The sequence below is a fragment of the Platalea leucorodia genome, assembly GCF_965183815.1.
Source record: "Platalea leucorodia genome assembly, chromosome: 1".
NCBI lineage: Eukaryota > Metazoa > Chordata > Aves > Pelecaniformes > Threskiornithidae > Platalea > Platalea leucorodia.
In genome coordinates this window covers 133736706-133764562 of record NC_138823.1, presented here as the reverse complement: position 1 = coordinate 133764562, position 27857 = coordinate 133736706, and the positions used below count along the sequence as shown (strand labels likewise).

The 27857-nt window shown below is 39.1% G+C and overlaps 1 protein-coding gene across 1 annotated transcript; it reads left to right on the top strand.

Annotated features, from left to right (window-relative positions):
- The first annotated feature begins 632 nt into the window (after nt 1–632).
- SP4 (Sp4 transcription factor) lies at nt 633–27857 on the top strand. The gene is made up of 6 exons (XM_082314918.1): nt 633–882; nt 1556–1656; nt 2158–3715; nt 22604–22832; nt 23069–23268; nt 24345–27857. The coding sequence occupies exons 1-6, from the start codon at nt 876–878 to the stop codon at nt 24590–24592; spliced, it is 2343 nt and encodes a 780-aa protein (XP_082171044.1). The 5' UTR covers nt 633–875; the 3' UTR covers nt 24593–27857.

Below are 27857 nucleotides of genomic sequence, written 5' to 3'. Positions count from 1 at the left end.
TTCCCGCGCGCTGTCAGTTATGAGCGCGCGAGGCGGGCAGGTGCCACCGGGTTGGCCAGCTCCGCGCGTGGCCCCGCCCGCCCCTCGCCGGATTTGCTGGCGGCCGGCGCGCGCGCGCTGTCAATCAGCGCCCGAGCTGCGGCGGGCCGCGGGCAGCCCGAGGGCGACGGCTCGGCCGGGCCCCGCCCCGCGGCGGCCGGGCCCCGCCCTTCGCCTGCCCTCCCCGCCCCGCCCCTCCCCGCGCGCTGTCAAGAGCGGCACGAGCGCGGGAGCCGGGGCCGCCCGCCCGCGCCGAGGGCAGCCACCGCCCCCGCCCCCACCCCGCAGCGCGCGCGCCTCGGCAGCCACGCCCCCTCTCGCCCGGGGCGCGGCCAGAAGACGAGGAGGAGGAGGAGGAGGAGGAGGAGGAAGACGAGGCCCTCGGCCTGCCCCGCTGCCTGCCGGGGCCGGGCCCGCGGGGCGCCGCGTCCCGCCCCCGCCCCGCCTCCTCTGCCTCCGGCGTGGGGAGCCGGGCTGAGGCGGAGAGGGGCGGCCGAGAGGCTGGCGGCGGGGCTCGGTTTCCTGCTCAGTGGGCGTCAGTTGGGCCCCGGCGGGCCCCGCCCCCGCCGCCGCTCGCCCGCCCTCCCCCTCGCCGCCCGGCCGGCCCGCAGCTGTCACTCAAGGCGGCGGGCTGAGGCCGGCGGCGGCGGCGGGCGGAGAGAGAGGCAGCTACGCCACAGCCCAGCGGCGGCCATTCGTGGAAAAATAGGCCGTCCCGCTCCTCCCAGCTCCGGCTGCGACCGGCCTTCTCCCCGCTACCCCCACCCCACCCTCCGCCTCCTCCTCCTCCTTCTCCTCCCCCCTAGAGCGGCGCCTCAGCGGGGCATTAATGCGGGATGAGCGGTATGTAACCCCCTCCCTCTCTCCCTCCTGTGCACACCCCTCCCTCCCTCCGCTCCTCCCTCCACCCTTCATCCCCCCTCTATCCCGCCCTCCCGGGTTCCCCCTTTTCTTCCCTGCTGCTCCCCCTCCTCACCCCGCTCTTCGCTCGCTGCCCCTCCACCCATCCGTGCTGCTTCCTCTTATGCCCCCTTTCTTCTCTGCCTCCCCTGCCTGCCCCTCCGACTTGCCTCCTCCGTGCCTCCCTCCTCCATTCCCCCTTTCTTCGCTAACCCTCCCTCCTGTGCACATCCCTCCCTCCTTCATTCCTCTTTTCCTCCCTCTTTCCCTCCCATGCACAACCCTCCTCCTGCCCCCTAAAGCATCGACGGCCACTGAGTGGCCGTCGATGCTTTAGGGGGCAGGAGGAGGAGGAGGGTTGTGGGTGGTTTTTTCCTGCTGTCTCTGGGAGAGGAAACCAAACCTCCCCTTTCTGGGTGTTAACTCTCCAGCCCCCATGGGTTGGGTTTCAAACCACGTTTCTTAGGACTCGTTCTTTTGTAATAATGATTTGCGCTGTTGTTTTTATGGAAAGGTAAAGGCGACAAGCTGGGAACCAAAAAAGACACGCTCGTAGGTTTTGTTATTGTATAAATGAAGGTGAATAATTAACCTGTTACACTTGATATTTTTGCAGATCAAAAGAAGGAGGAAACTATGCCCACAGAGGGAGAGAAATCTCCCGAGGCAGAGAATAACAACAATAATAATAAAAAAGGAAAAACTGGAGGCTCACAGGTAAAGCACACACACCCGAATAGGGAAGTGCCCGAACTATTAGCATTTAAAATGAAATGTTCATCTAACAGCATTTCCTGCTCAGGGCATCTTTCTTTGGGCTGGATGAAGCATAGTTGGTTGGGTGCAATATTTTTACTGCTTGGACATGTTTGGTTTTTTTTTTTTTTGCATTTTGCAGTGATCAGCTGCTTTCCATGTAATAGAAGCATTTTTAAAATTTTTCTTTATTTTAAGGAGGGGAAAAAAAAAAAAAAAAGACTGGATTGAGGATGTGGTTGAGATCCTGGCTGTCAAATATCATTGATAATTGGGGGCTTTGTGTTTGAAGAGTATGTACAGAAATACATACTTCCTTGTTCAGAGCTGTATCATTGGTCTCTATGCAGAAGCACTTTTTTTTTTTTTCCTGCTTCCTGTGTAAACCTTAGTGCTTACTTCTGATGGTTCATACTCATGCTCTTCTCCTGAGTCTGTTCTATTTTCTGTCTTTACGGATAGGATTCTCAGCCTTCACCTCTCGCTTTGCTAGCAGCGACTTGCAGCAAAATAGGAACTCCCGGTGAGAATCAAGGAACTGGACAGCAGCAGATTATTATAGATCCAAATCAAGGTTTGGTGCAGCTTCAGAATCAGCCACAGCAGTTAGAATTGGTAACAACTCAGCTTGCTGGAAATGCTTGGCAGCTTGTTGCTGCTGCTCCGTCTGCTTCAAAAGAAAATAATGTTGCTCAACAAGGATCTTCTGTTGCCTCAAGTGCAGCAAGTCCCTCTAGCAGTAACAATGGAAGCGCATCTCCTTCGAAAACCAAATCGGGCAATTCTTCTGCAACAACCCCTGGACAATTCCAAGTCATTCAAGTACAAAATCCAAGCGGTAGTGTCCAATACCAAGTGATCCCACAGATTCAGACAACAGAAGGTCAACAACTTCAAATCAATCCATCTAATACTACTGGTCTACAAGACATACAGGGTCAAATTCAGCTTATTCCTGCAGGGAATAATCAAGCTATCCTCACAACTGCAAATAGGACAGCTTCGGGGAATGTTATTGCTCAAAACCTAGCAAATCAGACAGTTCCAGTCCAAATTAGGCCTGGTGTTTCCATACCACTGCAACTGCAAACTATTCCTGGTACTCAGGCGCAAGTTGTAACAACGTTACCTATAAACATTGGTGGGGTAACCTTAGCATTGCCTGTGATAAACAACGTGGCAGCTGGAGGAGGTTCAGGTCAAGTTGGGCAGTCTACTGAGAGCGGAGTTTCCAACGGAAATCAGCTAGCATCTACGCCTGTCACTTCTGCCTCTGTTAGTACAATGCCAGAGTCTCCTTCCTCATCTTCCACCTCTACGACCACTGCCTCAACATCTCTAACTAGCAGTGACACGCTAGTAAGCTCTGCAGAAACAGGCCAGTACACAAGCACAGCAGGCAGCAGTTCAGAGCAGACGACTGAAGAACCTCAAACGACTGCTACAGACTCTGAAGCCCAGAGCTCCAGTCAGCTTCAGTCCAATGGACTACAGAATGTCCAGGATCAGTCGGGCTCCCTTCAGCAGGTCCAAATTGTAGGTCAGCCTATTCTGCAGCAGATACAGATCCAGCAGCCTCAACAGCAGATTATTCAGGCCATTCCTCCACAGTCGTTTCAGCTCCAGTCAGGGCAGACTATACAGACCATCCAGCAGCAGCCTTTGCAGAATGTTCAGCTGCAGGCAGTGAGTCCAACTCAGGTGCTCATCAGGGCTCCAACTTTAACACCATCAGGGCAGATCAGCTGGCAAACTGTACAGGTTCAGAATCTGCAAAGCCTTTCAAATCTTCAAGTTCAAAATGCTGGGTTACCCCAACAACTAACCATTACCCCTGTGTCTTCAAGTGGTGGCACAACCATTGCCCAGATTGCACCAGTGGCTGTTGCTGGTACCCCCATCACCCTGAACGCTGCCCAGCTTGCTTCAGTACCTAATCTTCAGACAGTAAGTGTTGCCAACCTGGGTGCTGCAGGTGTTCAAGTTCAAGGAGTTCCTGTTACCATTACCAGTGTTGCGGGTGAGTGGTCTGACAAAGTTTTGGGTTTGTTTTTTTGTTTCTTTGGTTGGTTTTTTACTATTGCAAGAATACTAGACAGTTTTAAATTAATGCTTTTTTTCACGATTTTCTGTAATAAACATTAAACCCTTAACTGCGAGGAAATACCTTATACTTATCACTAAAATTCAGGTTTTAAAATAGCTGACGCTTCTCTTAAACATTAAGCTAATATTACCAGTTGTGTCAATTGAAATGGAACTATTTGATAAACTATCCTCAAATGATCCTGTTCTCCATCGTATTAAGACTTGTAGGTTTCCGGAGTGAACATGGGATGTTATTGTTAGAGCTTTGATATATTTAAAACCAACAAAAAGCTTTTTCCAACCAGGCAGTATTCCTAATCTCTGCATGGGGGATGTAGCATGAGAAAAGTGACAGTATGTGAACTGGGATATCTTCTGTCATGGCATGCATTTGTACGGAACTATTTGTTGTATTCTGCACTAGCTCCTAAAGTTGTTTCCTTAAAAGTTTGAGTTCTGCGAAGAGATTGAGTGGAAGAAGGTATGCTTGCGCACGGTTCCTGTGACTTGTCTTTTTAAAAAAAATAAAAACAAATGGTAACTGTACCTCAGTGCTTGCTGATGAACTTTTGATATGTATTATGAAATGCCTGTTTGGTTATGCTGGTCTAATAGGTGGGAAAGGAGCTATTAAAAGGCTCTAGGCTGGTTAACAGAGCTTAGTTCTAAAGTTCTGTGCAAGGTCTCTGCAGTGTCCCAGAAGGGCAACCCTATATGCAAAACTTGCAAGCTTTTAACGTTTCAGATAAACTTTAATTTAGGCGATCTCTTTGCCAGTTTGATAACTGCTTTCATGAACTTGGTTTTATTTCATACAAGTAAAAGTCTTCTGTTGTAGTAGTTAAAATAAACTCTTGTCTTAACAGCAACGTGACTATAGACACAGTTTTTTAGTATAAAACTGTAAGAAAAAACTCATGTTTAACTACTGTCTGGTCTGCATAAACAAATGTTAGTATCATATTGACTCTTAATCTGTTTGGGTTTTGTTTTTTTGGGTTTTGTTTTTTTTTTTTTTTGGTTGGTTTTTTTTTGTTTTTTGTTTTTTTGTTTTTTGTTTGTTTGGTTTTTTAATAATCATATGCTAAGATGAGAAGTGTTTAACTGGGCAAAGGACTGTTCCCTTTAGTTGAAACATTTTTGAGGAGACTAAACATAGTTTCATAATAAATTTGCCATTGGGAGAATTTCATCTGCTACAGTACTCTTTGGCACTTGATGGCATGTTGAAATACTAAGATCTGGGTTCGATGCACTAAACCTGGCTTACTTAAGGATCATTACAGAAATGTTAATCTGGGTAATCAGAATTAAAATCTTGACCTTGCCTTTCAGTTAGGTGGAGCTGACCAGCTGCTACAATATCTTGCAGTCCAATTTGTCTTGAAAAAATTTTTTATTGATGGGAAGGTGCTGGTTGACTACTGCTGTTAGACAGAAGTTCCTACTTTGGTAGGGGACTCTTCATAAGAAGCCTGCTTTGGGAACAGCCTGGATTTGGGGGGGTGCAGGAAGAACCTTTCTGCATGCAGGTTTTCTTCCTGCTTACTAATGGTGTACAAGTGTTTTGTACACACTAATAGGTATTAGAACAATAGATTCTGAATATCATCTTGCTCAGTTATCTTGACTGCTCCTTTGCTTGCATGTGATGTCTTCTGGAAAACAAAGTGATTGAAAATTGTAACTGAGTATGAAAGAAGGGGAATGAGTCACAAGTATGGTCCTGCAGAAGCCAAGCCTTAGTCATACAGGGTTCATATGCTAACTAAACTTAAGCTTTGTGACCATTGAATTCCCCTCCACTTTTTTTTTTTTTTTTTTTTTTTTTTAATCCAGGTAGGCCTTATGGCCGTTTCTGTTGCACTTATAATTTTATGCTAGTAGCAGTGAATCCTCCGACCTTTTCTCCATTCCTTTGTATATAAGGTACTATTTCTGTTTCCCAAGGCTTGAGGTTATGCACAAAGAGCAAACTTTGAGAATGTGAGAGATAAGTAAGAGAAAGAAATTATAACTAATGTCTACTTCTCTCCTGTGAAACTTCTTGATGCTACACTTTGGGAATGGGAGACATGGTAGCCCACAAAGGAGAGTGAAGAGTGTGATGTGCAATCCTCAATGGTATATTAAGTATTCAAGGAAAGAATGGTTATGAAATAGAAAATTACAAACATGCTGAAATGTAAACATTGCTTGCCACTTATAAGGAATAAGCTGTCTTGATCAGGGCTATTAACTTCCTTAGATTTGCTGGTTTTTATTTGACACGTTTTTGCTATTATTGTTACAGGAAACCTTTTAAAAAATAAACGACTCGGTTACCTCAACATCTGCAGACTGGTATTTCCATTCTTTTTCTGCAGTACCTAAGCTTGTCAGTGTGAATTCTTTTGTACATTAACTGAACTCTCCAGAAGTAGATCATTCGCTGCAAATGAGCAGTAGAAGTAGGTGTTAGAAATGAGCTGTATGAAGGATGTCCAGAAAGTGTCAGCAAAAAGACTGAGTGAAGGACTTATCCCATGCATTGATTAAGGTGCTCTAACTTTGTTAGGGAAAAAAAGTTACTTTGTCCTTCAAGCAAGCCCAACTGAACAAGCCAGCTGAGTTACGGGGGGGGGGGAATCACAATAAGTATTTGTCTGAAATAACTGTTTTTATTTGTGTTGCATTTCTGTTCCATGAACATTGGTTTTCCTAGTTATTTCTACAGTGGGCTAATTTAGGTACCTTTTTCTTAGTTTTTCAGTAGTAAATGAAATAATAAAGCTCTAAATAATTAACTCTAAATAACAAAAATTCTTAGCTTACAATTATTATGGAAATGTTAAGCTATAGAACTAATTTGGGAAAGTATTTTTTTGTTGTTCAAACAGATTCTAAATTCCAGACGAGACAAATTTCACATTGGGAAGAAAAATATTAAAATCTTCAAGTAAATATTATATTTTGGTCTGCTTTTTATAACCTTTGTTACTCAAAGTCTCTGGTCCCAAGGTGTGTAGGCTCTACTGTAAACCAAGCAAGACGAATAAGTGTGTTTGGTTTTTTTTGTTGTGTTTTTCAGTTAAAAGTTCAAACATTGCTCTTGGTAAGTATCACACTTTGGGTTGTATGTTGCGTGAATGGTCAAAAAGCAGGGGAAAGCAGAGAAGTTGTCACATCCTTTCACTTTCTGGCCTGAAGGAGAACTCATTCAATATCATTGACGTAGAGGAAAATTGCTTTTTTACTGTGAGAGTGACTGAGCACTGACACAGGTTGCCCAGAGAGGCTGTGGACTCTCAATCTTTGGAGATATTCAAAAGCTGTCTGGACATGCTCCTGGACAACCTGCTCTAGGTGGCCCTGGTTGAGCAGGGTGGTTGGACCAGATGGCCTCCAGGGGTCCCTTCTAGTCTACACCACTCTCTGATTCTGTGAAAGTTTGTTGAGAAGATGCACAAAGTGTCAGTCAAAGGAGTAATTAAATGTACAGAAGAAGGCTGGATGAGAAGGTATAAACTAAGTATCTGAGCCTTAAAAACAGATCTTTAAACAATTATTTAATTATGAGCTAATCAAACAATGGACTACATAAAAGGAACCGTGTTTACTTGAACATGCAGGGATCTACAAATACCTGCCTTGCTATGAGATCAGTACCTTGTCATGACCTTTAAGCAGGCTAGTTCTGTACAAAGTAAACTGCATTTCTTCTGTGCTGTGTGAATTGTTTTATACATGACTTCCTGTGGAATGGGATAGCCTTTAATGTTAATAGGTGGCAACTTCCTGAATTTAGCCCCTATGAGCTTGGGGACAAGCAGGTACTGCACAGTTCCCTTGCCTTTTTTCAAGGCTTCTGTTGTCGTAGCTGTAGATGCAAGTTCGAAGGATTCCTGTCCCCCCTGTCCCCCATCCCCTTCCTAAAATAAGGCATCCTTTGCCTTTTTAAAGCTGATTTTCAGGCCCTTTTATTTGTCCAGATGTGTTAATTGACAACATAAGTGACTATGTGGAAGGAACTTGTTTTAGTACTAGATGGTTCTAAGAAAAAATATATGGTTCATAAAACTATTTCCTTTCGGTGAGCTAAGTTTCTTTGTCCTTCAGCACATTGGGCTTGGAGTATATTTGTTTTAGGAATAGCACAGAATGTGAACGTTTGTCGATGCTGAGGAATATGGGGTGAGATATAACAGAGCAGTTAAACTGTAATGAAATGCTGAGTATTAATGGCTTCCCTGTAAAAATTTTGTGTTCTGCTTGAGGATTACTTTCACTGGAGCCTTCAGAAGAGGTCGCAAGCTTTTTCTGAACTGGTTCATTGTTTTTGCTGACAGTGGGAATCTAGTGGTGGTGGTGGAGATGACGTCTTTTCAGAATAATTCCCTGTTTCTTATAGGAAAAAAAAGTAATAAATCAGACTTGTATCTACCTTAATTATATTTTGATATAATTTTGTTACATTGTGATGAAGGTGCTTGTCCCATACAAAAGTGTATGAGAGACTTTTGTTTTAAAAATAGCGAAAAATATTACTTGTATTTTATGTATACTTAGTCCAAGCTTTGTCCATCGCTTTAGGTAAAAGTCACCATCTATCACCTTCCAACTCAAGTTCAAGCCATTTTGTTTAAGATGAGTGGTGCCATGGCCTGAATTATGGGGAATTTGGAGTTCATCCACCAAAATAACATGGAGGAATGACTTCTGTTCAGTGGAACAGTCTGTTGCCTGGCAATACTGGAACTGGAGAGTTTTAAGTCTTTTGCAGGGATGTGCTGTGGGCTCTAAAACAGTTATTAATGACAATGAAGTGCAATACCAAGTGTTCTTATTGGGACACTTTAAAAACATAATGAGCCTTGCCCTTCTGTTTCATACTCTGTAGTAATGTGAGTTACTTTTTGTGAGTAATGTGAGTTTTCTCTTTGACCAGCTACTTTCATTGCACTGTTAGTAGTAGTTATGCGATTTGTCAGTACCTCCAGGTCTCCTCTTGCTTTCTTGTGCCTTTTCTCATTTGTCTGCATCCAACTTCATCCTGTCTTCAAGGCTTTCTCTTCCCCTTCCTTCTTTAGTAACTCTTCTTGTGTGACAGTCACTAGTTTTATGACTTGCTGTTCAAGGACTGAAGACACTGTTTAGATATTACTATCATTCTGGTTGAAACTTTGCAGAGGAGTTTGAAGCATTCTACCAAATTCTTTAAACAGGAATAAAATGATACATAAGATTAAATGTATGTAACTCAGGAATAGTGACTGGATAAAAGAAAACATCACACCCATTTTTAAAAAGGGTAAAAAGGAAGACACTGGGAACTATCAACCAGTCAACCTCACCTCTGTGCCTGGTAAGATCATGGAACAAATCCTCCTAGAAGCTATGTCAAGGCATATGGGTGACAGAGGTGATTAGAGACAGCCAACGTGGCTTCACAAAGGGCAAATCGTGCCTGACTAACGTGGCAGCCTTCTATGATGGGGTGACTGTGTTGGTAGGTAAGGGAAGAGCAGCTGATACCATCTACCATGACTTATGTAAGGCCTTTGATATGGTCCCATACAATAGCCTTGGAGAGAGATGGTTTTTACGGATGGACTATTAGATGGATAAGGAATTGACTGGATGGCTGCATTCAGAGAGTTGCCATCAGTGGCTCAATCTCCAAATGGAGATCAATAATCAGTGGTGTCCCTCAGGGGTCTGTATTGGGACCAGTACTGTTCAATATCTTTATTAATAACATAGTGGGATTGAGCACATCCTCAGCAAGTTTGCAGATGGCACAAAGTTGACATGCCTAAGGGATGGGGTGCCACTCAGAGGGACCTGGACAAGTTTGAGAAGTGGGCCTGTGTGAACCTCATGAGGTTCAAAAAGGCCAAGTGCAAGGTCCTGCACATAGGTCAGGGCAATCCCCAATATCAATACAGACTGGGTGATGACTGGATTGAGAGCAGCCCTGTGGAGAAAGACTTGGGGATGTTGGTAGATGAAAAATTGGATATGAGCTGGCAATGTGTGCTTGCAGCCCAGAAAGCCAACCATATCCTGGGCTGCATAAAAAGCCGCGTAAGAACTGAGGCCAGCAGGTCGAGGGATGTGATTCTCTCTTTCTTCTCTGCTCTTGTGAGACCCCATCTGTAGTACTGTGTCTAGTTCTGGGGTCCCCAGTAGAAGACAGACTTGGACCTGTTAGAGCGGGTCCAGAGGAGGGCCATGGAAATGATCAGAGAGCTGGAACATGTCTCCTATGAAGAAAGGCTGAGAGAATTGGCATTGTTCAGACTGGTGAAGAGAAGGCTCTGGGGAGACCTTATTGCAAGCCCTTTAATATACAAAGGGAGCTTATAAGAAAGACTGAGTGATACTTTTTACGAAGGTTTGCCTGTAGTTGCAGGACAAGGGGTAGCAGTTTTAAACTGAAAAAGGGTAGGTTTAGATTGAACATAAGGAAGAAATTCTTTACTATGAAAGTGGTGAGATGCTAGAACAGGTTGCCCAGAGAAGTTGTGGATGCCCCATCCCTGGAAGTGTTCAAGGCTCAGGTTGGACGACGCTCTGAGCAACCTGATCTAGTGGAAGATGTCCCTGCCCACAGCAGGGGGGCTGAAACTAGATGATCTTTAAGGTCCCTTCCAACACAAACCATTCCGTGATTCTATGAATGTAAGAGCCGAAGTTCTTTCTGACCCTGTCTGATGCTGACTGCAGGTGATGCATACAAGAATAACCTGCTCAGATACTCTTCCCACTGTTCAGTGATCTGCAGCTCGGGTCTTCCTGAGCCAGAAGTGGGATTTTTTTATTATTATTTTTTTATATTTAGTAATCCTTGATGGATTTCTTTTCTTCCATGAATTTGTCTTTTTTGAGTCTATGTAAATTTTTTACATGTTCAATACTTGTCTGCAATAAATTGTGTCTTAATTGCTGTGTAAGACACATTTTTATTTCATGTTCTCAAACTCCTGTATTATGAAAAATTAAATTATCTGATTCACCTTTATACCACTCACAGTCTTCTATTATCTGTATCGCATATGCTAGTTATTGAGGGAGAGGAAGGTGTTTAGTCTGAAGTCCTAGAATATTACATGTATGTTGGTGAACAAAAGAAAATGCATTTTCATGACAACGTGTAACCTGCGGGTCGTCTTGCTCATGTTAATGTAATAGTGAGTATGTGTAGAAGCAGAACTCGGTGAGTTGTGTAGCTAAGCAAAGAGGGATGCCTGTAGGGGTTAACAAGGTGAAAAGAGTTTAAAATAGCCACAGTATATACAAGCAAACTGGCAAATATAAATACCAAGGGTGGAAGTGGAAGGAGCTGAAGGATGGTGGTTGCATGATCTTTTTTTTGAATAACATCCAGTGTTTCCCTGGATGTTCATTGGCAAGCAAGCTGCAGCAAATACCTTGAAAGAAACAAGCTGCAACCTATGGAATTTGCAGTAAAAAGATAAGTACAAAGAACTGAGCTATTTTCCACAAAAACAGAAAATTGCAGGAGGTTTCCTTAGTTTGTTACTTCATCGTGTGTTACTTAGCATTCTGTAGTGTGTAGTTGGGAGGAGTACAGAAATTTAGCATACTTTTTCCAAAGTCATGAAGGGTCACTTACAACTGTTCTCAGGTTGCCTTGAGCTGAGAATTGTTGCAGAACCACAGTGTTCTAAATATTATAGCACTCGCACCCTTTTCAAACGCTTCAGAGTAATTATAAGAGAAGCATTTAGTCTTCTAATGACAAAATAGCTTTGGTTTTGGGATTTTCTTAAACCGAAATTCAAAATAGAGGCAGAAACGGTTTAACAACAAACAATGCTAGTGAAAACAAATGTTTGCCTTGGTGATGGTAGCTTAAAAATCAAGTATCAATTCATGCATATGGAATGCACAATCCACCTGTTCAGCTAAATTGCCTATGGAGAGTAACCTGGTAAAAATGCCTCAGTAAAACAAGCCTTTTCTGTCTGACCTGTGAGTAGCAAGGCATGACTTCGTCATTACTTCTAGATAAAGTGGGAAGGGGAAACATTTCAAGTACCAACTTTGCTCATAATTGTGAGGTGAAGCAGGTTTCTAATGAGCCGTTTCTATGCTATTAACTTCAAGAATTAAATGTAAGTTCTTAAGTCTTCAAAGAAGAATGTTAGTAAAACTGTATTTCCCTGTTAGAGTATGTGGTCTTATAAAAATGTTGCATCGATGCAGGTGTGCTCTCTGAGAATATCAGGTTTTGCCATCGCCTCTCTCAGTCCCTATTGTCAGAAATCAGAGCATATAGAGCAGGAAATGAATTGACTGAATTTTCGTGTTCAGAAAATGTGAAGCAAACAAACTGAGTGATACTGCACATCTTCATCAGCCTGTTAGTATTTTTTTTTTTTAAGGGTGCTTAGATCTGCACTAAGCCAACCTTCTTGTTCTTCCATTACCACCCGGGGAGGGGGGGAGCGGGTGGCAAGAAGCATATTCCAAATCTGATTTCAATAGCTTCCTCGGTGTAACTTAAATTATAGAATACTTACTCATACGATTTTGGTGCTGGTAGATAATATAAATCAGTTCTTACTGTTTTAATATATTAAAAATGTTTAATGGCAATGGTGATTATTGAAAAATCTAACTATATATGGAATGGCATGTCATGTTCTAAGGGGAATGTTAATTTCAAGTATAAACAATGTTATTATTGAAAAACAACTGTTTTTCAATGGTCAGTGATTTTAACGGACAATTCAGTTAATAAAAGTTGTTTTATTCATATGCTGTAGCGTAGTAGCTTTGGAAGTAGTCAGGACTGCATAACGAAATGTAATTTTTGTAATGAATATTTTGCTCTTGTCGTGACACTTTCACCAAAACAATACCTCTGGACATCTGCAGTCTCTTGAGAAATGTGTCATCTCAGCACATGCTTAGGTTAGTTTGGTCTGTAGTTACATGGATTTCTATATGCATTCATTCCTAAGAATGTAGTTTCGAGTGATGTTTAATACTACTGACAGTGGCTAACAGTCATATACCTTAATCAGCTATATTGGTAAACCATATTATCCCAACATGCATAATTAGTCTTAATAGATTGGCAGACTAGTATCATTTTGTTGTAAAGAGAAAATGATCAGTTAATACCCTTCTGCCAAAACAAACTTGGGGTACATGTTAGGTAAAAGTCTGACTTTCCTTAATTACAGAGTAGTTACAAGTGATGATGTTACCACTTTTCACTTGAGCAAAATACTTAAGTCTAAGAAATACAGGCCTTGGTTGTCTTGTTTCTTTGGTCATCAGGAAGTAACTCTGACTAAAACATCAAGCTCTTCAGTTTGTTCTGAAGCAAAAAGGAAGACCAGGTAAGATTAAGCATGCCATTTTATAGGGATACAGAAGAAGACGGCAGAACTTCTAAGGGTTTGGTTCTTGGATATTTACGTGACCCTTCTTTTGTGATTCTGTAATATGTAGCTTTGTTGGTCCTTGCCTGATGAAGGCTGTAACAAAGTTACAGTTTTTACATCTTTACTAAAAAAAAATTGGTCTTCGTATTGGCTAGCCTGTCTACCCATAGGCTGTTATAAAACGAAGGCTTGTGTCTCATGTTTAGTCTTACTGTGAAAGTCTTTAAAAATGTTTTATGAATCTTGTTTTTCCTGATAATAACTTCTAATCACCTTGCCAGTGTGTTTTTTTTTTTTTATCTGAATAAACTATCAACTGCTATGCAACTTAACCTAGTTTTGAAGTCGGCTATCTTCCTTTCTGTTAAAAGGATTTTCCATTTTCCATGTATGTACCTGTTTACTAATCCCTCCTGTGCATAGAGGCATATTTATTTTTATCTTGATCAATATGAAGATAACATTTCATATAGCCAACATGTTTACTTCAAGGACATTCATGAACCTTCTAGTCAAGTGTAAAATATGTAGGCTAGCTAAACCGTGGTCAAAAACCCCACAAAACCCAACCAAAAAACTCACACCCCTCCCCCCCAAACCAAACAGCGTATTGGAAACTAAGCTTGCATTTTTTCATGTCAGCCTCCTTCTGTCCTTTCAATGTTAGGCTACTACGATTTCCATGGTCATATACAGAAATTGAACTGAGATGTTGAAAAACACACTTTCCAAGACCAGTATTTTAGTTTCCATATGGCAGAAGTGTGTAAGATAGGCATTTGATTTTTTTTTTTTGTTGTTACAGTTTGTCAGATATTGAGCTCCTCTAGTCAGACTGTAGAGACTAATGCGCAAAAAGTTTCTTTCTAGTCCTATCCCTATTTTAGAGTTAAGGGGAATAGTTGGAAAAAAGAACTGGGCCACATTCTGTTGTGGCTATAAGCTGTAGAATAACCTGAGAGTTGGGGCGGGGTGATGGGGTAAAGGGAGATGTTCCATAAAAATAAACTTAAAAGCCTGTATTTCTTAGATCTACTACTAGTTTCCATGCAGTGCTTCTGACGTTCTGCAGCATAGTTGGTGCTTGAGTTTTCAGTTATCTATTTGCTCTAAGGTTCAGTATGCAGGGAACTACTTGTGTTTGTCTGCAGAGAAGTGTTCTTGAACACTCATCCTAAATACACTTTTCTTTTTGACTGTTTTTTCAATGATGATGAAAATCAGGGTTTTTTGGAAGGGTCTCTTGCCTTAGCAGTAATATAACAAGTTATTTTTCTGATTCCAACTTCTACTTTAGAATACCTAATAAATTGACCATATTTCCTTTCCATTTGAGGCCACAGCATCCAGAACAACCAGAGGCATTGCCTTTCTTTGACTGAAACCTCTGCTTCATTGTGCAAGACTAAATTTTGTGAAATTGTAGCTCTGTGGTTTATTTCTATGTTGTTTCTGTGTAGGTCTTTGTGTTGTATTTGTGGTAGCTCTTTCCTATGTTTAATAAAGTAATAAAAAGAAAACTGGCTTTCAGTTTAATGAAAGATACTGCCAACTGGGAAAACTTCTTTTCTGTCTCAAAGTACTGAAGTGACTTCAGGTTGTCCTAAAGCACTTTGGTAAAGCCTTACGTTTTTGAAAAGCCATTAAAGTACCTTCATGAAACTTTTTGGGCATTGTTGTGTCTTTGTGTTGCCAATAAGATTCTTGCACAAAATGAAAAAGACTTCAGTTTTTTTGAGGTGTTTAAAACTTACTTCCAACTTACTTTTTACTGCCTTAAATCTTATGCTTTTAAGTGGTATTTTTCACATAAGTTAAGCATAATTATGATACTATTCAGTAATTTTTGAACACACTGAGCCATTTGACATAGGAAGGTTTTGGAGGAGAGGATAACAAGTTCTTACAAATCTTGTCAAAGTTGGCAACAGGCAAAACATCAAAGGATAGAAACTTGCTGCAATGTCCCTGTAGGAGGTAGAAAAGACAGATGTGTAGTTGATGCTGCGGTTTGCACTGGAAACTTTATGCTTGTAGTAGCATCTGGACATAATGCTGTGCTGTGATAACCCAAACTTCTTGTAGTAGTTGTGTGGATCCAATTCCTCTCTCTACTCTGAACTATTCTTCTCTACAGAATGTGTGGGTCCCTTGCATCAGCCCTTTTACAGTTTCTGTTCTGGGGAATTCTTCCTCTGTCACATATTGTTTCTTCATAAATCTTTTATAAACCACTGCTTCAGGGTAGAAGAGAGGGCAGAATCGTCTGCATACCATTTAAGTAGCACTGAATCGCGTCGTCTTCTGTGTAAATACTGAAACTCAGTGTTGTCTTCACATATATTTAATTTTAAGGTATGATTTGCACTTCATTCTTTAGCATGAAACCTCCTTCCTAGTAGATTTTGTTTGGAAAAACATGATCTCTGACTATAAACTATGGCCACAGACTTTTTTTAAATTTTAAAATCTTGCTATATCTTAATCAAAGTATTATCTTTTATTATACATATATAAATATATTATTATAAATAAATATAGTGTATTATAAATAAAAAATAAATATATGTAAATATATTGTCATCTTATAAATTATCTGTATGTCATTGTGGAAAAAGAATGTTAGACTAAAGGATGCTTGCAAGCTGACTGTAGTTTGTGTATGCAGGGGAAGGAGAGATGAGAAACCTTTTTTCCCCCATTGCTTTGCATCAGTAAGTTGTTGAATGGGTGAGTTGCTGCATCAGCTCTGATGCTTGTAGAGCTTTGGAACTCTGCAGACTGTCATTAACTTTACTTAGCTGTCCTTTAGCAATATACATTGAATTATGGATGTCAGTTGCAACCTTCTCTTTCATTTTTAGAATATGCAGTTGAACAAATTTTCTTTTTTGCAACATTAGCTACTCTGGCTCTAGGTACGTTTTGCAAAGTGTTCCTCAGATTTTGCAGTAAGGTGCATGCTACTGAGATATCTCTGTCTTTAATGCTGCCATCTTTTTGACTGCTGAATGCTGGTTGCACAACAGCAACAGGAAATCTATACAAATTGTTCTGGGGAACTAAGTACCAGAAACTAGAAGTGTCCTTTTCTTAGTCTTAAATTTCTCTACTTTTCTAAATCTTGACTCCCATGTTTTATGTGTACCATTAAAGTTAAGTCCTTTTCTTCCCTTTCTGCCCTATTTGCCTCAAAGAGTAGTTTTTCATGCTTGCTACTTCAGGCGAACAAGAATAGGAATGCAGGTGCAATATGTAGTAAAAGGAAACTTGTTTTGATTTATGATGGATGGCCAAGCCTAATAACCATGCGTTTCAGCGGTCAATCACTCTAAAGGAAACTATTTCCTAGGTACCATGCATTAGCTTTCTTTAATCATCTAGGTGGTGTTATGGGAGTTACTATTTTGCAAATTAGCTTTGAAGCCTAAAATTGATTGATTGAGAGAGAGAGATATTATTTGACTTCATAGTAGTTAATTAAAATTGTTGAGTTTTCTTGCATGAATGTGTTATAGACTAGTGTATACGGGAAAGCCTATATGAGTTGTAACTGCTAAGATGCAGTTTTACTGCAAAATTGGAAAGCTGAGTGAGTGATGCTGAAGAACAAAGGATGTGCAATCCTTTATCTTTATAATCCTGTATCTTGTGATAATAAGTAATGCATTTACTTAACTGCTTAAATGGGAAAGATTAGTGACTAAAATCATGCAGGTTCTTCTATTTGAGAAGCTTTAAAAAGTTATTTGATGTTATTCTTAATTACATTCAGTCATAATCATATATGCAGTATTGCAATGAGTGAGAGTCTTACTGCACTTGGTTTACAAAATAAATACCATATCAGGTTGCCTTGTTGTTTGCATGTTGTCTTGGGTCAAATAAATGGTTGCTATCCAAAAGAAAAAGAGAGCTTAGACCTGAGAGAAAATGAAATGCAATGGGGTAGTTGGTATCAGTGTTATTTTGTACACTAAGATTTTGTTGTAACTTAACGTTGCAACTTGACAGCATGTACAATAAAATTCAGTCATATGCAAATTCAGTGATGATTTTATTAATCAAGAATGTTCCACAGTTTCAGGAAATCACTATTAAAGAAATCATGGGAACTTGAGAAAAACTTTTTATCTTCTAAAAGCAGGTATAAATGTGCAGTGGCTGCTTTGACAACTCATGGAGAATAACATAGATGAACCGAAGTGTGACTTCATTCCCTCATGTAATGATTTGTTTAGACCTCTTTCTGAAATCTGTGTTGAAACATGAGAGCTCTTGTTACTGAAAGGTTTGATTATGAATGGTGAAGTGTAGTGATATCAGGTCTTGTGGTTTGGAGTATGTCAGGAAGAAGTAATGTCAGGTGATCTCATGATTGTAGCAGAATTTCTGGGAGGCTTTAAGTGGTATTTTAATGCCACTGGTAAGAAGTCATATGGATTATTTTTAATAGGTTCTCTTCTCCATCTAGAAAGTGTCAGGAGATCATTCTGTTCCAGTATGGATAACATTATCTCAGCCACCTGTTTTCAGAATAAGCAGGGTTTGGTTCAGACAAAAAGCTAATTTGTATCTAGATCCTCTTTATCAAAAAATCCTCACTTTTATAAACTTTTAGAAGTTGCCCTGATTTAATTTTGTAGACTGCTGACAAGCTCATATCAACAATTAAGTTTTCTCAGTATCTCTTCTGTAGTAAACTTGATTTAAGAAATAATGAAATTTCTTTATCTCCCCTTAATAAGTATAAATGATGTAAAAGTTAAAGCCCTTAGTGATCCATAGTGGATTCTAGTATATAGTTTAAAAAAATCAAAATCCCATACAACTCAAGATTATAGCAGGCTCATTTTGAGATTTAGACCAGGGCATGTTCTGTCACTCGTTTTGTGAAAATTTTCTGATTTTTCTTCAAGATAAAAGATTTTTCCACTGATCTAAAATACATTCATTTTACTCTCAAAGAGCAAGAATGAAAAATTTTGTGTTTAACAACTTTAAAATGAGAATAGATGCATTTCTTTCTATCCTGTATGCTACTAGTGTGCTAGCTTGTTGGCATGCTCTTTCAGGAGTTCAAAACAAAAATTAAGTCCAGGAATTACGTTATTGAACTTTCCAGTGTTTTCTGATAACTGTGTAAATCTCTGGCAAAGAATATTTATCAGATATTTATGCTTCCTTCAGTTACTCTTTTACCTCAAAAAGTAGAGATTTGCTTATTGAATGTTGTGGCCTGGATGTTTAAATAAGGCTATTTGTGTGATATTTTGAGAGTTTCAGAACCTTCTATTCTGAATTTAGTAAGTGGAATACAAGGGAAGGGAGTTTAAAATAACAAGTCTGTGAGATTAATTTAAAGTAAAAAATCAACATTCACATTAGAAAATGTAGTAACTTTGTTAATGCCATCTGAAGAGCGGTCATTTAATTACTGTTTAACTGAAACCATATGGATAATGTAATTGTCTGCCTGAGCAATCTTACTTTTGGCATTTTCTCTTTTGTATTTTTATTATTACTTTTACAGTTACTTTGAAGAATTTCTACTCAGATGTATCACTATGTTATGTTTAATAAATAGATTAATGTTGTAGTTCAGTAGTGTGTATCCTATATTCCAAGATATGCATGGTCCTCACATGGGGGAGGGAGAGTTGGGAGCAGATAAAGTATGTGTCAGCAGTGGTACTCGATATTCTGAAGAAGTATTAGAAGACCCTTGAATGGTTGGTAGTCTCATGACTTGGAGACTGAAAGTTGGTTCATATCAAATCAGCACAACATATCGGATTTTTAGAAATGCTGAACAGGCTTCCCCATAAATGCGGATTGGTCAGATCCAGCAAGAGTTATGTGCCGGACATTCATCACTGTAGCACTAGTCGTGGAGTGAAAAATGGAGTCGTCCTCCTCAGGGTTCAAGTGTCTCAATTCACATCTTACTTGAAAAGCCTTGGTCTGGCAACCTGGGGGGAAGTTGCATTGAAACTTTAATATCAATTCAAGAAAACCAGAGAGAAAGGGAAATTTGAGAGAAAATTATGCTCTTCAGCTGTGTTCTGACCACAGACTGGTTCCAAGACTTTTTTGCTCAGATAGGACTTTGTGACATGGATGGAGTCATCCCTCTAACAGACTGTAACGACAAAGGATAATTCTTATTAATATATTTGAAAATGTAACTGATAGTGAAAGTAGCATAAGAGGCTACAGTAGGTGCTGCCATAATATCTGTTACGTCTTTAAGTTTTGCAGTAACCATTTGTAGACTCATCATTTATAGTGCTGCTCTGTGAATTAAAGGAGTTTGCATCTTGGGTTTGTTTAACAGACAGGAGAATGGTTTGTGCTCTGTGGAAGACTACAAGCTGAACAAGTTCTTCCTGTTAATTTATTTACATTTGTCTAACCAAAAACTGCAGCTGGTTTTCAACACAAGCAATCACATTATCATGTTAAGATGAGCATTAGATACAACAAAAATGATCAGCCGCCTTTGACTGGTTATTCATAGCGCTCAGTCAGCACTTCAGCAGCTTAACAGCCTGACAAGGAATTGCCCCTGGACTAGCACTTTCCTTGGAAGCCCTTGTGTCCTCTTCTGCCACTGTTAGACCCAAGTAGATATTACTATTTGCATTTATACCACAGTGTTCTCCTTACCCTATCATATACTCCCTCAAGGATTTTCATGAGTGCTTTTCTTTCCCATTAGAATATGGGAAATAAATTTATTTCCAGTACATAGCTATTCTGAAAAGAAAGATTTTGTTCTATCCTAGACATATGGAGGGTCTGCACTCAAGATTAAGCCTGTAATTCTTTTTCTATGGTTCCTCTGCTGCAAATACCAGACTTTTTTGTTTGTTTCTTTTTTGTTTTAATATCTATCTATCTATCCAACAGCAAGTGGGATTCAAATGTTATCTTTTCTGGGTTTGTCCTTGTTCTTTTCAGAGAACCTGAAGTACTCAGCGTCTGTCAATATTTGTGGGCTACTTAAGAAAACAAGTAATTTATGTTTATTTATATCTAGGCAGATCAGGTGCAAGTTGCAGATGGAAACCAAGAGAGATAACTGGGAAAATTTGGTCAGTGCTTTTGGTGAAAATAACCTGGTACTGACCTAGGCACAAGACAGATTTATTCTATTTCCTGCAGCCAGCAGTGGACTGTTAGAGGACAGTCAAGTCACTTTGGGAGGTTCTCTGTATATCATGTTCTTTAGTCCTAACCTATCTGCGTGTATGTGGTGGTGTTAGGTGGTGTGTGTTAGGTTTCATTTATGGCTGTTATCATGGTGTTATACAAGATACCATATATTGCTCCTCAGCAATCATGTGAATGAAGTAGTCATTATCCTGTGCTGTGTTGTATATGAACTCACTTGGTAGCTAGGCAGTTTAGACTTCAGAGTGTTCTTCTCAGTGTTATCCCCGTTGATGGTGTCTGTTACGGATGTTTAAGAAGTAAGTTGGAGTACACATTTGAATCTCTCTGAATCATGTTACCTCGAAGGAGTTTCTGAGTTTTAAATTAATGCTTTAATACTGAGGACTTTGAAGTCTTAAAATATTACAGTCTATTCCAAGGAATTCTGGTTGGTCATTACACTCTCTCAATAAGTAGGTAGTATTTCCTCTTATTTCCCATTTGTATGAAGGCACTGAATTTTTGAAAATGGCAGCATCTGACGATATTTTGTCCCATTCCTGTTACTGGCAGGATTGGCATTCAGTGTTGTCAGATTGCAGCTAGAAGTCATGTATCTGTGTCAGATTTAGTTTGTCACATTATTTCCTTAGACCGTATCGTACTAACTTTTTAAGCAAACATAATATTACCCTGCTGCTCAAGAAACTACACTTCTTACCTATATTGGAATAGTCTTTATTTTGCTTTAATATCAAGACAGTAATCCTGATTTCTTTTGATCAAGAAAGCCAATGAGATCAATGAACTTCTGCAATGAAACTGAATTCTTAATTCATCATGTCAATCAATCTTAGAATTCCATTTGATTCAGTCAAGCTGCTTTTCCAGTCTTCTTGAAAACATACTCCCCTCTGCAAAACAAAATCATAGAATCATGGAATATCTCAAGTTGGAAGGGACCCATAAGGATCATTGAGTCCAACTCCCTGATCCTTACAGGACTACCTAAAACTAAACCGTATGACTAAGAACGTCATCCAGACACTCCTTGAACTCTGACAGACTTGGTGCTGTGACCACTTCCCTGGGGAACCTGGTCCAGTGACCAACCATCCTCTCAGTGAAGAACCTTTTCCTAATATCCAACCTGAACTTCCCCTTATGCAGCTTCATTCCATTCCCTCGTGTCCTATCGCTGGTCATCAGAGAGGAGGAGATCATCACCTCTCCCTCCGCTGCCCCCCTTGAGGAGGTTATAGACTGCGATGAGGTCACTCCTCAGCCTTCTCTTTCCAAGCTGAACAAACCAAGGGACCTTAGCTGCTCCTCGTAAGTCTTGCCCTCGAGGCCTTTCACCATCTTGGTCACCCTCCTCTGGACACACTCTAATAGTTTGATGTCTTTCTTATATTGAGGCACCCAAAACTGCACGCAGTACTGGAGGTGGGGCCGCACGAGTTCAGTGTAGGGTTGGACGATCACCTCCCTCGACCAGCTAGCTATGCTGTGCTTGATGGACCCCAGGACACAGTTGGCCTTTTTGGCTGCCAGGGCACACTGTTGACTCATATTCAACTTGTCATCAAGCTAGACCCCCAGATCTCTTTCCATGGGGCTGCTCTCCAGCCTCTTGTCCCCCAATTTGTGCCTATAACCAGGATTACCCCGTCCCAGGTGGAGAATGCTGCAAAAAAACCCCAACAACAAAGCAAAACAACAAAGCTCTGGTGTGCTATCTTGTTCAAGTCTAGTCCTATAACATTTCTTTTTCTTTGTGGCTCAGTGTTGATTCAGGACAGATTGTAGGAGAGGTGACAATTCTGTATGTGCTATAAAGCGACTTTTAAAATTAGCTAATTGTAGTTTTCTGAATGTGGATATGTTTTCAAAGGTTATTAGAGAGACATTAATTGGCAATAGATTTAACAATCTTTCTGTGTAAGATTTTGTTTAATGTTTTCTTATTTATGTCGGCTTTTCAGAAAAAGAAAACACTTGTTAAACTAGGTTACATTTCTTAGTCAGTAATTTGCAGTCCTGTACTGTTCTAATAACAAACAAAATTAACCAGGGCTATCTACGCTAGCAGGTAAAAGTCCTCTGGTAGTGCTTCAGGAAAATGGCTGGATTTGACATTTGTTTTGTGGCTTCCCTTAACTTCAGGTGGATTTTTGTTCCAGAAAACGTATGAAGTGTATTTGTGCATTTCACTTACTGAAGTGACTAATAAAAGGTACAAACACTTCCTTATTTTACAGGTCAACAGCAAGGACAGGATGGAGTAAAAGTACAGCAAGCCACAATAGCTCCTGTTACTGTAGCAGTAGGTGGCATTGCTAATGCAGCAATTGGTGCTGTTAGTCCTGATCAGATAACGCAAGTGCAGCTGCAACAAGCTCAGCAAGCCTCTGACCAGGAAGTGCAACCTGGCAAGAGACTGAGAAGAGTTGCCTGCTCATGTCCTAATTGCAGAGAGGGAGAAGGAAGGTAAATGTAAATTTTATCAGTACGTATTTAGACTTCTTATCACAGTTTGCCTCATTTGGGCATGAGATTTTCTTATATTGCCTACATCTTTTAATGCTTTCTATTAGAAAGTATGTTTATGTGTTTCTTTTTAGACAGGGGATTGCAATTGTCTCTATTAGCATGAAATATTTTTCCTAATAGTTACTCATATTTTAGAATATAATTACTTACCTGTTTACATTTGATCTTTTTAGAGGCAGCAATGAGCCAGGAAAAAAGAAACAACATATCTGCCATATTGAAGGATGTGGAAAAGTTTATGGCAAGACATCTCATCTTCGAGCACATCTGCGCTGGCATACCGGTGAAAGACCATTTGTGTGCAACTGGATTTTTTGTGGCAAGCGATTTACAAGGAGCGATGAGTTACAAAGACATAGAAGAACCCACACAGGTTGGTCAGCCTGCTCTCTATGTATAGTACAACAAGTCCGAATCATAGTAGCCATGGTTAAACAATGATATCAAAGATATCACTTATTAGAATCTCTGAAAACTACTTTTACATGTAAATAAAGCAACTTTAAAACAGAGGAAGTGGTAGATTTCAGTTTTCATCAATGCGAGCTGACTGTGAAATCAAATAAATAAATGAGATCTGTTGAAACTGTTCTTCTGTACCTGTGCTAGAAAAAGATGACCGTTTCATCACAGATAGCTGATGTACATTAGCTAATACCTCATCTAAATTTGGCAAATTTTCTGAAGCTTGCGTGCATTGGCCATGGACCAGGGTTGTCATTTCCTCACTTGGACTGGCTCAATCCTTAAGAAATTTATTAACCTAGTCCATACATCAGATTTGATCTTCTTGGGACATTTCTTGAAGCTTCAAGTGAGAACTGATAAAGCAAGTTCTCTTTACAGTTCAGATTGGAAAGGTGGACCTTTTAGAAACTGAACATTTTATCAACCTTTGTATTTCTAGCCCCAAGAAGGTTCCCCTCCCCCCCGCCAACTTATAGCATCAGAAGATAGCACTCAAAATTCTAAGCACTAATTACATTTGAACAGTGACAGGGCTTTTTAGTATGATGAATATATCTCTCTTGACATAGATTTCATACATCCTCATGGAGCTTTGGGATTCATGTTTCCAAATTCCCTTCTCATCACTGTAATCTAAATAGCAAAAGTGTTCCTTAAAAATGCTATCGAGTAGTTCTTTCAGGGCTTTTACCTCTCCTACTCTGTCAGGTTTATAGAAGTTTATGAAAATTCTCTGGTGACCTGAAATTCAAACTTCTCAACTGATAATCACAGCATAGCAAATATTTGTTGAGAACATTTTAGTAGTGGATTGCCAAGAGCCTGTGACCTGGAAATTAGACAGGTAGAAAAGAAAACATTGTATCCTTTTAAAGACACTTCAAATGTTGAATAGAAAAGGGTCAGATTCAAATGATCAAGCAAAAAGTGTTCAATGCTCTCTTTCAGTAACATTTTGGTTTTGTTCTTCTTTTAAAAAAGGTGAGAAGAGATTTGAGTGCCCAGAATGTTCTAAAAGGTTTATGCGAAGTGACCATCTCTCAAAACATGTCAAAACTCATCAGAACAAGAAGGGTGGTGGAACGGCCCTTGCTATTGTTACCTCAGGAGAACTGGACTCTTCAGTTACTGAGGTTCTTGGTTCTCCAAGAATTGTCACTGTTGCAGCCATTTCTCAAGATTCAAACCCAGCAACCCCTAACGTTTCAACAAACATGGAAGAATTCTGAAAGGATCATTTATATGGACGCCTAGTGCTGCACTTAAGTTTACATACCTTTCAGGATATGGAAGTGGGCTGGTAAAGTGGATTACAGAGCAGGAAATCATGTTTTCAGTCATGACTTCTATTAAGTGTTCCAGGTTGGAGGGTCAGCATGGGAAGTGTACACCGGTGCAACAAGACAAAAATTTCAAAAATACAAACAGCGCAAATTGATGTACTGAATAAACAGATGGGGGAATATTATTTCCATACTGTACTTTTTTAGTTATAAGTCTGTATATCATGTAATGATTTTAAATGAACTTCCCCCCCTATTTTAGCATTGTATGTTAATGTGTTTATAAAATCAGATAATATCAATGTAAAACAGGGTGGACCTTGACTAGGATTAATATCATTTGATGAAGGTACTTTGTTTTTAAAATAAATTTGTAATATTTTCATGAGAACATCCTTTTCCCATAAGGCACAGCAAAACCGCATACATATTGAATGATAGTGGAAATATTTCAGGTTTTTGCTCAGTCCATAGAACACGTCAGTTGATTTTGGCCGTCTTTTCTCAAGTTTTGGAATTACTCAAATAGCAGCTGGATGATGCACGCTGCAAAGTGGTTCTGAGGTAGACCTCAGATTAATTTTGACCACTACATTATAGTAGTGTGTATAAATGACAATCAGTGAGTTCTAATTCCTCTCTTTGTTTGGAGAGCTAAGGTTATGTAGGATTAGTGTATACAGTAGGAAAGATAAAACCATAGAAAGATATTAACATAAGATTTTACAATAGTAATGGTATCTTTATGTAGGATGAAAAATGAATATGGCAACTTTTATGTCAATTTTTGGTATTTCATTTCATTATACTTTAAAACATCCGTGGTCCATTTCTAACTCGTAGGTAACATGAATCATAAAAACTCAATCTTAAGTATTTAAATGTTTTAATTTTGTTAGAATTCATGGAAATTAATCAGACAATTGAGTGTTGTAGCTCATTCTCCAGTATCTTCTCTCTGTAAATACTAGTTATTATATTGTGGTTAATGTGCTGAGTTCTTTATGCTTTGACTTAATAGCCAAAGAAAAGAATTAATTATCACATTTTAACCAAAAAAAGGTATTGAAAGTAAACATTTTCTCTCTTTTCCCCGAAATATTACTGTCTTTATTTTCTCTTCAAAGATAATATGTGGGCTAATAATAAATACATGTTACCTATCAAGTCTTACATGAGCCTCCAACCACAAAACAAACTGGGGAAAGAGGAACATAGTTATTTTTTTTACTACATGACTTTTGATTTCAAAGGTTTGGTTACATTTTCAGATACGCCAGTTTAATAGGAATATAGAGGAAATGAAAAATGGCGATAACAAAAGCAAACTGCATTTTGTATGTGAAAACTCCAGTAAGTACAAGGAGGAAAGATGGCCAAATATTTCATACTCAGGATTTTTAATTATTTCCCATAGGCATAAATGTAACCTTTTACACATATAGACATTTGGTAATAATTCTCATGACCAGTTTTTTAAAAAATTTATACACCAAAATATTTTTGATGTAACTAAAGGAAGTACAGTGCAAGAAGGATAAGTTTATTTGTTTGTTGTTGTTTTTTTTTTTTCCCTGCAAATTACAAAAGGAAGAATGTGTTTGGTAGCTGTTGGTTTGAGAGACATAACAGATACCTTGTGCATTCCCTCACAAAACATATACTTCTCATCTGAATACTTTGTCAATCTTGTGGTGTTTTCTGTATTTTTGAAGCAAGAGAAATACCAATCATTGTTTACACTGTGTACACTTTAGGCCAGCCCTTTGTAGCAAAATACTAAGCTGAAGGTATTTTATACTTTCAGTTTACATAAAAAGCTTTGAGATTAAAGAAAAACAATTTTACACTGTGGTTATAAATTTCAAGTTTCTTAAAGCTTTTGTAGACTTGTAACAGAGTCTTTAAATTTTAGTTGGGTTTTGTACATTATTTTGTATATTTTATTTAAAGTACTCTTAACTGATGTATCTGGATTTAAAACATCAGAATCAATTAGATGTTACATTTAATACAGATGAACATTAGGTAGTATTAACTGTTAATTTTATTATATAGGAAATGAAACGTCAAATATATATTTTATCATTATGCTTCACAATCAGTGCTATAAATTTCTTTATGCAAAGAAAGAACTTTCCTAATGTTAATACCATGTTTCCTAGAAGTTAACAATTTTTGTAAACTGAAGTTATAAGCATTCTGCACAACCATTTCATATATAATTTTTTCATGCATACTTATGTATGCAGATAGGAAACTGAAGTAATTTTTAATCTGCAATGAACCCCTATTATAGATGTATCAAAATCTAAATGTGGTTGGCTTCATAGCATCTCAAATACATTAACTTGTGTTAGCAGGTGCATATTGTACCGCTGGAATTGAAACATTTTGACGGTCTGTTCTGCATACCATTCTGAATCCACTTTTCTGTCTTAAAAGGATCGTAAATTTCAATGTCCTTTATTTGACTCAGTGGGATATAGCTGTTGTAAGTAATAGGGCACAGATGTGCAGTAGTATCTTGTTTAATGGCATTTCACTGTTCATTCCCTTTGCCACCGTTAAAAATTTTGCTTTATTGTAATTATCAGTGCAAAGTGTATTTACCATGGTAGAACTCCAGTGTTAGAATAGTTTTTTTCTTACAATATACTTTCTTTGGTTAGGTTTGTGTATGTGTTGCCGATTACATTAGAAATTGGTGTTAAGTCATTATTTATCACATTCTTTCACGAGAGCAGTAATAAAAGTGTGTAATCTAGGAGAAAAAGTTAATTTGTCAAAGTTAGGTAAGCATGATGTTTAGGTCCTATTTTTCAATTTTATAACTGTTTTATTGCAACAATATTTGTATTTAAGTCTTCATTTTAATGCCTTGTGGTGTTTTTTTATGCATGTCACTGAATTGTCATCCCGCAAGAATTGATGTGCAGCATAGGGTATTAAATCTACATAATGATTTTGAAACAGAAAAATAGTTGATGGTAAAAATGTAAATGTTTTGAAAAAATTCCTTATAAAAAGTTTTGTAGTAATATTTCACTTGTAAATTTTTCTAAAAAAATGGAAAAGGAAAAAAATGAGAGTAACGTTTCCCCACGTCTAGTATTTAGAAATTAATTCTGCCAGCAAAGCCTGTAAGGCATTAATTTGACACTTTTACAATGCTGATTTGTATAATTTTTTTGGTGGGTTTGGAACTAAA